Raw genomic sequence first — 13,539 nt, 5'->3', positions numbered from 1 at the left:
GCATACCTTTGCCGCCGACTCTTAACACAAAGTAGAAAAGCGGCTATAAAGGCTATCACAAAAAGTGGGTTTGCATATTAATTAAATTGACTGAATTTAATATTAATTTCAAACACCGTATATACATATTTATTTAGAAAAAAAAAAAAAGAGAAAAAAAAAAATCCTACCGGGAAAATGATCAACGGTCAGTCAGCAAGAGCTCACAAACACACGTCTTCATCGGAAGACGGCCGAAAGCAAAACGGGTGTTTACATCCGGGCAGGCTGGCCTACCAGCCTGCCACGCCATAGTTACTGCCTAACCACCTTGTTCAAAAATTTAACAGGCGTAATTCCAGCTACACCGAAAGTAATTCCTTATGTAAGGACCGAGGGTTTGTATATCGTGTAGGAACAACTGACTTTTTTGTACAAGCACAAAATTGTTTTGAAGAATTTATCATTTTATCTATAACCTAGGATTATATATCCTTAAGAGTGAAAATAATTAACTTTGATTCAGTAGTAACCTGAATAAAGGTAAATTAATCAGGACTAGACAATGAACTATACTAAGTGATAGCCTAACTTTAAAATTTCATATCAGAGTTTCATATAAGAAAGATACTGTTTTATATAATAGACCAAATAGCCTAGGACTAGATTTAAACAATCTGAGTTAGACAAAAGATGTTAGCCTAACTATAAATTTACATGCACAGGCAGTCCCTGGTTACTGGCGGACTCGGTTAATGGCAATCTGGTTTTATGGGGTTTGTCTATCGCCAATATGGCGCCATAACAGGTCAAGTTTCGTTGCCAAAAGCGCCATAAATCACTTAGTTTCAGTTAATGGCAGAACCCCCGTCGATAGCCGGGGATTGCCTGTAAGTAACTTTCTGTTTTTATATAACATTTACATTTGTTCTAGAATAATCTGGATTAGACAATGCCCTATACTAGGCTATGAGAGAATAATTTAGGAAACATCATATTGTTGGTGTGCTAAGTGGTAGTTTAGCCCAAATAGCCTAAGATAGGATATAAACAGTATTCTAGCCATAATTAAATAAGCTAAAAGCCATTCAAAAACAGTGGCTTAGGCTAACTTAATAAATTACTAAATAGGATATTAGTCCAAATGGTTATGATAATTCAAATTAAAGTTTTACAGCTAGTGCAAAAAGACTTAGTACTGTATACAGCCATATACGGCTGTCAAAACAAACTTAAACCTCAAAGTTAACATAGATTTCTAATAGAATCTATTACAAATATGGAAATTGTATGAGGAACTACAGAGGTGTCCCTCATTAATAACTGAATACTGACTAGCTTCTTATAACAACTTGCCTTATATCACTACAGGGCTGCCACTATGCAGGACCCTCAGTTCAAGTGTTCCGTATCAAACTGCTCGGGCACCAGTGGGTATGGTTCATACCAACTGCATGGGTATAATCTTGTAAAAAAAAAGACCATTAAAAATTGCTTGGTCAACAGATATGTACCAAACTTGTAGTTTGCTACTGACAGCAAGTTTTAATGATGAAACTGCTGATTTTAAGCTGTCCTGCTGATTTTTAAGGTTCAATAGGACTAAAGGAAAGAGGAAATTATCTTTCCAGCAAAATTCCAGCAGCAGATATGCAATCCTTTTTTCTAAGATCAAAATTTATGTTTGGGTCAAAACCCAGTAACATCAGTCCCCAGTACCTTCCAGGCATTTTGTTTGGGCAAAAACCCAGTAACATCAGTCCCCACTACCTCCCAGGTTAAACCCGCGGAGGAAACAGAGGGATTTTGGCATGAGGGAGACATTTTTACTACGGAATGTTGTTTGTTTGTTTGTATGGTGTTTTTACGTTGCATGGAACCAGTGGTTATTCAGCAACGGGACCAACGGCTTTACGTGACTTCCGAAACAGGTCGAGAGTGAACTTCGGTCACCAGAAATACAAATCTCACACCTCAATGGAATGCCCGAGACTTGAACTCGCAGCCAACTAGGTGGCAGGCCAAGACCATACCGATCACACCACTGAGGCACTTACTATGGAATATGAAGGGGGCATTGCCACTGAACTGACCCTGCTGAATCCAGATGGATCAGGAACACAAATTTCACGTAGTCATGGGAGAAGCCTTATAGAATTAATTCTATCCCCATTTACAGCTATCAATGCTGAAGGGGATCTTTTCCCCCCAAAAGGGATACAAGGATCCATCTGACTATGACTGATATTACTATATTTTCAGAGGGGTATTGTAACTTACCCAGGACTTCTGCCCCTTTAGAACCAGGCAGTTACAGTTCAGTTGTTGAAACTCAGTCAAAATGTGCAAGCTTCCACAAACAGGATAAACAACTTGCAGCATTTGATCAATTCTATAAGGAAATATGGATCCTTTCCCCAAAATGGGGTACAAGGATCTACCTGAACCCAAAAAGGATTCCTTCAAACGAAGAGTGATCCTAGACCTATGAACACTGAACACACATTGTTTGCCAAATTTTCTGAAAAAACTACCATTGACTTAGTGCATTCAATTGTTCTAAAAGAGACTTGGACAACTATATATCTGAAAGGTGCATGCATACTGGCACGTCTCTGTCGTTGTTCCTTTCCGTCCCTTCCAAAGGCACCGGACACAGAAAGATATGTACAGATTCTAAGTCATGCCCTGTGTGTTAAACATTATCGTAAGATTTGAGAAAGTTAGTAGCAGTAGTTCTTCGAGGAATCAGAAATACAACTAATGGCAAACCTAGACAACTGGTCAATCTGGGAGACCACAAGAAAAGTGTGCTTCAAAAGCCTAAGAGCAGTGGTCAACTGAGTAGTCAAAAGGTTTTATGATAAATTGGCACCCACCTCACACTCAGCAGACTCTTCCAGTAACTGGGACTGTGTTGGGATACTTTTCACAGCTTGTCTCTCCCCATCACACTCAAAACAGAATAAGGCAAGTCCTCTAAATGTGCCTTGCACAGCCAAGAGTTTCCAGACCGCAGTTAGAACGTATGACGGGCTTGTTGCAATTTGCATCAATATTAGATCCAATATTCAGAATACAGCAAATGAAAATGAACAAATTCTAGCTATGCTAAGCTATCACACGCAACAAACAAGATGCGAGACCGACCTCATCAAAAGATTAAAAAAGGCGGGGGATACTTCACCCTCGATCCTGGAAAGAATCTCTGGTGATACAGGTCACCCTGACTCCTCAGTCTGTATGAATGACAATACACCCACATGCCTTGTTAACAAGTTGGGAACACGTTGGGAGGATCGTCAGGTGGCAGGGAGATATTAACTACTCTGAGGAATTGTTGTATCAACTTCCTGGAGCTGATGGCTGTCTTTTTGTCTCTCAAAAAAACCCAAACCTCCAGAAGAGAGATATTTGTTTGGTTCTAGGCAACATGACTGCAATGTCCTACATTAAGAAGTCAGAATGATACTCGCCTCCTCTCTGTATAGTAATGCTAGCCATCCTTCAATGGGGCAAGAAAGGAAGTGGTACTTGTCTGCAATTCAGCTTACGGGCTCTTTCAATGTAATAGTAAGACTCTCTTTCAAGAAAACAGAGCGGAGTTAAACAACCACTCTTTCAGAGAATAGCCAATATGCTTCCACAAATGGAAGTGGATCAGTTCACCACAATTACTTTATTTACTTTATCTAACCGCCACTGGCCAGTTCCTCTCCATCAGTCTATACCCTGAGCCATTTCCCTTGCTTCCTCTAGGTTCTGGATTTCTTCTTCAAGATCTCTGACAATTATGTCTATCCACCTCATTCTTGGCCTTCCCAGTGGTCTTCTTCCTATTTGTACTGTTGTCAGTGCTCCCCTGGGTCTTTATTCCCATCCATCCTCTCAACATGTCCAAACCATTTCAGCTTTCCCCTCTTCAGCCTGATACTGACTGGCATTTGCCTTAATCTCATCCTGATGTCTTCATTCCTAACAAAGTCATCCCATTTAATGCCAAGTATCCTCCTCAGCAGCTTCATCTCAAAAGCCTCCAACCTTCTCTCCTCTGTTATGGTCAGTGCCCAAGTGGAAAAAATCATACATCAGGACTGGCAGTACTACTGCATTAAATATTTTCATCTTAGTTTTCAGGCCAATTTCATGCTTTGATCACACATTTCTTCTCAGAACTTTAAAAACTCTTGCTGCTCCTAGTTTTCTTTTTTGTATATCCTTAATTTGCCTCCCGTCTGCTGTTACCACACTTCCAAAGAACACAAACTTCTCAACTTGCTTCAGCTCCTGACCTCTGATTGACATGTCTTCCATGTGCACCCAACCGTCATCCCTAATCACAACCATGATCTTGCTCTTCTTTGTGCTGATGTTCAAGCCAAAATTCTGTGTCTCTGTCTCTATCCTCATTACCATACCTACCAGCACCAGCCACATATCGGCAATCAATGCAACATCATCAACAAAGTCCAAATCCATAAAAACTTCTCCACCAATACTAGCCCCTCGTTTTCTTTCTTCATCACTATTGGCCACATATGAGTCATAAACTGCTATGAAAGCAACAGCAAGAGATGCCTTCCTACAAGACTGGAACAAATGGAGGACGATATAACCCTTTCCTCCATAAATCCAGATTTCAAGGTGTGGAACAAACTCCTAACCTACTAAGGAACAGCTTACTTAATACATAGCCCCAAATTGGCCAAACAGGCATTGGTTCCTATTATTTTAACAACAGGAGAAGAGATAAATTCCAAAATTGTCGCCTGTTTTATCCCAGTCAATAGGAGGGAAAGTTGTTTAAGGATCCTCCTTTCTAAGCCAAGACCTTCATGGGTGGATTTTCTTAAATATCTGTACCGTGAAAATTACTCACCCAACATTGCTAGGTACCTAGTGTAAAACTTATAGATTCCACATATCTCGCAATACCAGTATCCATACCAAGAGCCCAGTAAAAAATTCTAGAGAAACAATTTTCAAATTTCTCATCCCTCTACGAAGACATACACCTTGCAATTACAACAATCGTGGAAAACAAGATAGCATTAATGGAACCATTGTTTATGGTTTTGTTATTTGACTCTTAGTATATAAGTTTTCTCTTCTCTTCTGCAGTCCTTTACACTACAAAGATCCACTCTGGAAGGGTTCCAATCACTTGGTCCCTGAACAAGTGCTTAGACTTCGATCAGCACATCAATTCAGTGGACCTGATACATTCACATTAGTCTGGTCACCATGGAGCTCCGGATAGACCACGGAAAGTGTAATCCTTGAGGATGAGACAGTGACTACCAAAAATACCTTCTTCCTATGTCAAAACCTGTTTTTTTCACAGTGATAGTGTTCACACACACTGTAGTAAAGTAGGACAGTAAACAAGGACTAGTTATAGCTGGAGGAACAAAACCAAACACACCACAAGAAATGAGATAGCAGCTTGCATAGGTGCATGGGCATTATTTTAATAAAAGAAAATTGTGCTGAACCAAAATATATAAATTTTCTTACCTGTGGTTTTGTGTTTTCCTCATCATCGTCACTAGAAACTTCTTCCTTCACAACTTTGTTCCGGGAACCTGGCTTTCTCCCTGGCTTTCTGCCCGGTTTTCGTCCACGTTTTTCCTTCCCTTTTACTTTTAATTTTTCTTCATCTGCATTCTTATTATCATCAATAACAATCTTTTTTCTTCGTCCACGGCCAACTTTCACCTTGACTTTTGCCTCCTGCTCAGTGGGATATTCATCACCACTTCTTGTTTCCACATCTTCACTTTTTATTCTCAATCCCTCATCAATGCTTTTTCTCCTTCCCACATCACCATTTTTCTTTTTTATACCTTCATCTACACTCTTTCTTCTTCCAGGACCCTCAACACTTTTTCTCCTACCTCTACCTTCTTTCACTTTTGTGTCAGATTCATGGACAGTATTTCTTTTGTCTCTAGATTCATCATTGAGGTTTCTCACTGGTTCTTCCCACAAATTGTCTTGGTGATCTGAGTCATCATTTATCTCAATCACTTCAACACTTCTGTCTTCAGAATTATATTTGTTTTTGATATCAGAACTTTCGCTTCTTTTCCGTTCTCTCGGAGACTTGAGGATGTTTGATGAAGATATCAGCTCGTCCATCACATCCTCTTTACTAAAATCACGAGACTTTTTCCTGGAAATCATAAAAATTATATAACAATATTACAATATTAGAGCAAAAAGGATATAAACAATAAGGATGAAATGATTTATCAGTTACAAAAAAAACCCAAATATTCCAATAATTTCCACATTCATTCATAAATAAAAACTCTAATTTTACTTACTACAGAATTTCAATATGACACACATTAACATCAGAAGAGTCATTATCAAGAATGAAAACTTAGAGGACAACCTAAAATTATTCTCCTAGATGCAAATCCCACCATGAGAAGACATCCCCCTTACTAAAGTCAGAAAAAATTTTCTGTGCAAACTTCTTTCTTTACTTTTGCTGAATCACTCTTCAAGAAGGAGGCAAGGCAATGATTTTCAAAATATAAATTTTTTTAATGAACTTCAATCAAGAATTTCTAAAATTTACTAATGTTTTACATAAAATACTCTATTTGCACTGCACAATAAATGTAGGAGTTTTGAAAGTTCCATTATGATGCAAAGCATTACATAATAGAGCAGTAAGGATATAAACAATAAGAATGAACTGATTTATCAAAGATACAAAAACCAAAAAAAATTTCCAATAATTTCCACATTCAATCATACATAAAAACTCTCTAATTTTACTTACAACAGAATTTCAATATGACAATTAACAACAGAAGTGTCATTATCAAGAATGGAAACTTAGAGGACAACCTAAAATCATTCTTCTAGATGCAAATCCCACTATGAGAGGGCATCCCCCTCACTAGTCACAAGGCAATGCTGCACTACTTCAACCTTCCTTTCAAACTGTAAATCTAAACAAGTCTTTGGTATCATAGGGGTCTCTGAAACTTCCGCAAATATGTAAAAGAATCATGCAACATTGAGAAAATGCAAGTGTCATCATAACCACATTCACCATAAACCCAATCTTTTCCTGAAATCACTGATGACAGACTAAAGCAAGAATCAGAAAGAATGTGATGAATGATGCAGAGCAAAAATCTTGGAATCAAATCAAAGCAACAGCACATTCATTCCTTAAATTCATATATCAGATGACTGGTAGCATACGAGTCATAGGAGGACTGGGTATGTGAAGTGAGAGTATTTGGATTTTGATAGGTACACAATGCTATGAATGGGATCAAGATCATGGTGAAAAGGCAAAACATGATTTGTATAAAATAACATGCTTTGTGTTTAGCACTGATGACTGCAGTTGTTGTCATTAGAGTCAACATATATACAGTCAATATATCTATCAATTGTAATTTGTTATAATACAATGTATCTAACTAAATTGCAGTAATTACAGTCTCATCAAATTTATGTTAGTCAAGATCCACATAATACTCACTACACATGCTATATCCTGCCTGTTGGTATTGCCTCTGCTTCAATGTCATTTTCTTGTAAGGCTTCATTTAGTCAATGTAAATCTCTCTGACTGAATATGTTTAAAAACAAAATGGCATTTTGTCTTATATGGTTTGAATTCATCACTCATGCATCAATAAATGAGACAAAGGATGGAAAATCAAACTACCACAAGCTTAAGTGAGAAACATTTCCCAAAATATATATGTATATGAAAATAAGTATAAGAATTTCACAAAAATGTGACATATGATGTTCTGACCTACTAGCACTGACCATGGCAAGAACATTATCCTGCTGTAAAACAGTTATGGGCTCTCAAGCTAACTTATGATCATAAGATGATGCTTCTAAAGATCTTTGAGCATCTATAATTAAAGTTCTTCTGGAACCTTACAAAAAGTATCTAAAATGTGTAAAAGACTAGTAAAATGACAAATTTTCTAAGGCAATTTGTATTTTTCATAGCTACAAACCTGAGGTCTTAACAATAAGATAATTTCTAGTGCCTAGCTGGATCCGGTTAAATCGCAGATGAAAGCAAGGAATCTTATGAGATCTAGCAATGCGTGCATATAAAAGGTGAGGAGTGGTCAAGGACCAAGCACCCACGCCAACACGTCAGTCTTTTCTCAACTGCCTGGACAATAGTTGTGGTTGACCTCTCTTGGCCTTTACCCAGTTCATTGCCCGTTTCACTTGTGTTTAAGTGTGTGTGGTGTGCTGTTATTATGGCTTCTGCTCCATCTCGGCCTCAGCAACCCCAGGCTCTGTGTTCTCGTTTTTTGGCTTCGGCTGCACCTGACCCACACGTTACTTGCAGTAGGTGTCGCTCTAACATTTGTACAATAACGAATCCCTGCACAGAATGCCATGCATTGCCTAGAGAGCAGTGGAAGTTATTTTATAGTAAGAGGGAGCATTATAGTTTCTATTCTTCCTTTGTGGGAGGGTTTTTCTTCTCCTTTTCCCAATGCTTCATCTCCTGCTGCTGTCACACCCCCATACTAGTGTTGTGCCTTAATCCCCTTCCATTTCTTCCATCAATTCGTCATTGGAAGTATGGAAGCCCTCAGGCTGATTTATGTAATATTGCCCCTTCTTCTTTGGGAGTTACTTTGATTCCAGAGAGGGAGGAGGCTTTTTCATCATTGTCTTTTATTTCAGAGTCAGAGGCGTCCAAAATGGCGGCGCTTTGGGGGACACTTGGGCTACAGGGTCCACCGTCCTTGGAGGGTTTGCTGGCGCACCTTCATGGATGCTCGCTAACCCTCTCCTCATGCTGTCCAGGCCCTCCCCCCTCCTCCTGACTTCGTCTTCATGGGTAGCCAAGGTCAGCCATTTTGTATTGCTCCGCCAGTGACGATTGCCGCTTCTTCGAGTCAAGAGGGAAGTCGAGGCGTCAACCCCTCGATGACGTCACTCCCAGCCATCTCCACTGCGCTGCCTCGCTCGTCTGTGTTGTCATCGTTTGCTGCCGTTCTTCATAAATGCCTAATCTACAGGAATGATAAAGTTTTCTTGGAGAATTCCTAATGGTCAGCATGAAAATTTTATTTCTAAAGCTTAACCATCAGTCCAATTATCCTTCATAACTGTCATTGAATCACTTACATCAAATCCCTTCATTTTGTATTACTCAATAAAAAAAAAAAAGGCCTGCAGCCTAGACTGATGACAGTTTCCTTCTGCACAGACAAAAGTAATTTGTCAAGAACCACTGAGGTGCTAAAAATGTTTAAAATTATATGTAGGCCGTTAAGAGCTCTTTGGCTTATGGATTACTCAATCATTTTCAAAAAACAGGTTTTGATGTAGGAAAAACCTATTTTTAGTAGTCACTGTTGAGTCCTCAAAGGATTTACCCTCCATGGTGTGTGCCAGCACCCCATGGTGATCAGACTAATATCAAAGAAATATCTTCTAGCCTGGTCTTTTGGCCGGGTATTATGCCATAATAATAAACACTATGACAAATGATAGAGTATTATGGACTCAAAGACGAGGGCATTTTATCTTGTCTTCAGCGAAGCTGTACCCAGTTTCCTACATCAAAAACTGTAGAAGTGACTATTGCACATGCGCATCGGCCATCTTGTTTTATGATCGGGCTGGTTAAAAGACCAACATCCATTACTCTGTTGGTCGACACAGGATGAACCTTTTACCAAAATCCCATGGTTTTTCTTCAGGGAAGTGGGAGGGTTTTGAGGACTCAACAGCAACTACCAGAAATAGGTTCTTGCTACGTCAAAACCTTTTTTTTTTTTATTAGCACAGTCGCTCTTTCATCCTCAAAGGAGCATTACAAAGAAACTGACTGGTGACAAAAAACTTAAGCTCACAAAATTTTCATCCCAAATATCTCAGGGTTTAAAACTAAATCATCTCAGGTCCGATGTCAAGCCACTAGTTTCAGTTAAAAAAAGATAACAAAACTAATCAATAGGATATACTTTTAGTTTAAAGTTCTATGGTGACTTACCTAAGCATGCTTGGTATGGTTGCCATCTTGACGCACCTTCCCCAGCAGCAGTCAACATATCCACCCGTTAGGGAGACCCCTGGTTTTCTGCTGTGGCACCTATGGGGTCAGGACTAACCATACCACCTACTGATACACAGTGCAATCAAATTTGTTCCAGCTCATGGCAGTAAAGTTTTACGAATACTGATTCTGATGACCACCCAGTACATTCAGAGACCTCTTTGAATGATACATTTCTGAAGAAGGCCAATGATGTACTTACTTTCCTAATATCATGTGATCTAGGAAAGGAATGTGGGTTAGCCTTTTCAATGAAGGACACTAAAATTATTCTTAGCCCATGTAGAGAGAGTGGTTTGTTCATGCTAAGATGTAGGAAAATTGGACCTTCCAAAACATTTGCTGTGATCTCTAGGTAAACCTCAAGTGCCTGAAGTGGGCATAATGTTTTGTCTGCTAAATTGAGTTTTCTTATAAGAATAGATTTCCTCTTTAAAGGATTCTCATTCTTGTCCAGGAATGGTGGCCCACGGGACAAAAATTGGCTATCAGCAGTTTGTGTGATATATCGTCCCCATCTAAGAGAGCCCAATTCACTAATAAGACTCTTGATGCTAATGCTACCAGGAAGGTCACTTTTTGAAGCAAGCAAGTGGTAGTTACATCAGGTCCGTTTAATTGAGGAGTACATGAAAGTTTGAGTACCTTATTCAGGGACTAAGTAACTGGAAGTCTTTCGGGAGCAGGTCTTTGTAGAGAAAAAGACCGCAGAAGAGAAGTGACAACTTCTATGTTGGAATCAATCCCGAATCCATAAAGCAAGGGTTCTGTTAATGCAGCCTTTTATGCTATAATTGTTGTAACTGCAAGATGTTTGTCTTCAAAGAGATGTATAAGAAAATTCATTAGTATTTCTATGGTTCACACTTTCCAGTTATTACGTAATTTTGAAAATGTGCCTTCACAAGGTTTATGATTTTAAATGTGAGGGAGCATAAGGCTGGTGCTACATGATGAGATGGATGTATAAATCCATTTCCCATTTACCTGATGAAGAGTTTCATCTACAGTTCTCAATGCCAAATTGAGAAAATCGTTTCCTTTTGAGGTTTCTTCGCGTCTGGCACAGGTGGTATCAGGTACCATTCAGTTAGGAAATGCTGCCCTATCCCTAAATTCAACATGTACTACTTCTATCATGGTCTTTCTCCCATTAATAAGATACTTAACATCCTGAGAGAAATTACACATTGAGGTATCTCGCCAAGGATTATCAGCATCAGAGTACAATTTTGGAGTCTCTGTTAGATTTTGGTTGTAAGACTCATAACCAGGACTGGCCATTTTGTTGGTTCCAGATGGGTTTGCACTCTTAACTATTTGTTTGGGCAGATTTTCTTTCAACTCCCTATTTTATTGCAAGATGCAAGACACTTACATTGTGGTGTATACATTACTGACTTGATTCTTTAATATCTTGTTCAGAATCATGCAGTATGTCCATTATCTGTTGCTGTTCGACAGCAAAAGCATCTTTTATGTCACTCATTTCCTTATGGAACCGATCTAATACTGCAAATTGTGTATCCCTTTTGGGGGAGCTTGTTTAACCTGATTGTGTATCTACAGCTGAGCTGCAGCTGTTTGTTCCCCAGGGGGCAGAAGTCCCGGGTGAATTGCTATAATCTTCTAAAAATGCTGCCATTTCCATTGGGTTCAGGTGGATCCTTATATCCCTTTTGGGAGAAAGATCCTGATCAGCCACTGAAAGCTGCATGGGGGATTGACTTGCTTCTACAATGTTTCCCCCATGGTTAAGTGACATCTGTGTCCCTGGTCCTTCTGGGTTCAGCAAGGTATCAATATCTAACTTAAAGTCTTTAAATAATCCCCCTCTAAGTGAATATTCCTCTGTTTCCTCCTCAGGATGCACCTGGGGAGTAGTGGTGACCAATATTACTGGGTTTTGGCGCGAATATGGATCTTCAGAGAAGTGGTTAATTATATGCTGTCGGAGTTCTGCCAGATAGATATAATCTTTCCCTTCCTCACCTTTGCTAAACCCTAGGACACATCGAGACACTAAAACAGGCAGTTTCATCCTTAAAGCTTGCTGCCAAGAGCACGCTACAAAATTTGCACGTCAGGGGACCAAACAAATTTGTCCTGATCATTCCAAGGAGCAATCAGCTATGGAACACTTTAATTGAGGGTCATTTCTCAAGATGTCCCTGTAGTGAAAAAATGATAAATTTTTAAATCAATTTGTATTTTTCATAGCTAACAAACCTTCGGTTTCAACAATAGGATATTTTCCAAGCGCCAGCTGGTAACTGGTTAAAACAATCTGAGATTGTAAAGCAAGGAATCTGTGAGGTCTGGCAATGCCTGATCGTAAGAGGTGAAACTGACGCACCAGTCTTTTCCTAACTGCCATGAGGAGTTGACGCTAACGCTTTGCTCTCCTTCCAAGCTAGTTTTTTCTGCCCATGTTCTGTTTTTTCTGTGTGAGTGTGTGTGTATTTCTTGGTATGGCTTCCCTCAAGTCTTTACGGCCTCGTCAACGCACATGCCTGGACATCCAGGGGTTCCTGTGCTCTAGGTTTTTGGCTATGGACCCACATACAACTTGCAGTAGGTGCAGAGCTAATTTTTGTATGGTGACGAATCCCAGCCCGAAATGTAGTGCCTGGCCTAAGTCGCAGTGGAGGTTGTTTTATAGGAAGAGGGAACATTGGAGAGTTTTGAACCTTCCCTCTTGGGAGGAGTTTTCTTCACCTCGTCTGGACGATTCGGCTACTCCCTCTCCTTCGGTCACTCTCCCTGATGCTAACTCTGGTGTTCTTGTGTCTCCTCCCTTTTCTTCCATTGATTTGTTGATGGAAGTATCGGGAGTGCCACAGGGTGATTTTATGTGTAATGTAGGCCCCTCTACCTCGCGATCCAATTGTCTTTCCAGGAGAGAGGAGGCTGCCTCATCTCATTCCTTTATTTCCGATTCAGAGACATCCAAAATGGCGGCAGTCTGGGCGTCTCTTGGGCTAAGAGGTTCACCCTCCTTGGAGAGTTTGTTGTTGCATTTCTTGGAGGTCTGTTCCCCACCGCTCTTCCGCCTAGCCCCGGACTTCTCTACATTGGATCTCGCATGCAGCCATCTTGCAGAACATCTTGTGGAACATCGCAGGTTAGCATTCGTGGGATTGAAAGTGGACTGCGTCAACATCTTCTCTTCACGGTTGTATCTCTGCGCGTGGACGTGTTCATGATAGTATGAGTTAAGTCTCTGTCTTCCGTACACAGACGTGTCTCAGGCTTGCACGTGCGTGCTGATGTTGTTGGAGGTGCCCCTTCGTCTGCCTTGGCTTCAGTTTGTCACCGTAAGGACGATAAGGCGCCGATTAAAAGGTCGAAAGTTGCAGAAATGGAACTGGGTTTGTATATTAATTGAAAAACAAGGTCAAACCTTTGTTTAGTATTAATATCAAACACCGTATATTACATAATTATTTAAAAAACAAAAAATAAACCAAAAAGATCCC

At 39.8% G+C, this 13,539-nt stretch overlaps 1 protein-coding gene across 3 annotated transcripts in view; it reads right to left on the bottom strand.

The window, feature by feature from the left end:
* The window catches only part of LOC135220897 (trichohyalin-like), a 256,724-nt gene that overhangs the window by 138,908 nt on the left and 104,277 nt on the right, over positions 1 to 13,539 (bottom strand). For all 3 annotated transcript variants that reach the window (XM_064258510.1, XM_064258511.1, XM_064258512.1), the window contains one exon: positions 5,497 to 6,154. In XM_064258510.1, the coding sequence (XP_064114580.1) occupies positions 5,497 to 6,154 (658 nt within the window). The remainder of the gene's footprint in view (positions 1 to 5,496; positions 6,155 to 13,539) is intronic.

Source organism: Macrobrachium nipponense, chromosome 2, assembly GCF_015104395.2.
Source record: "Macrobrachium nipponense isolate FS-2020 chromosome 2, ASM1510439v2, whole genome shotgun sequence".
In the NCBI taxonomy this organism is placed as follows: domain Eukaryota; kingdom Metazoa; phylum Arthropoda; class Malacostraca; order Decapoda; family Palaemonidae; genus Macrobrachium; species Macrobrachium nipponense.
This window is presented reverse-complemented; position numbering and strand designations above follow the sequence as displayed.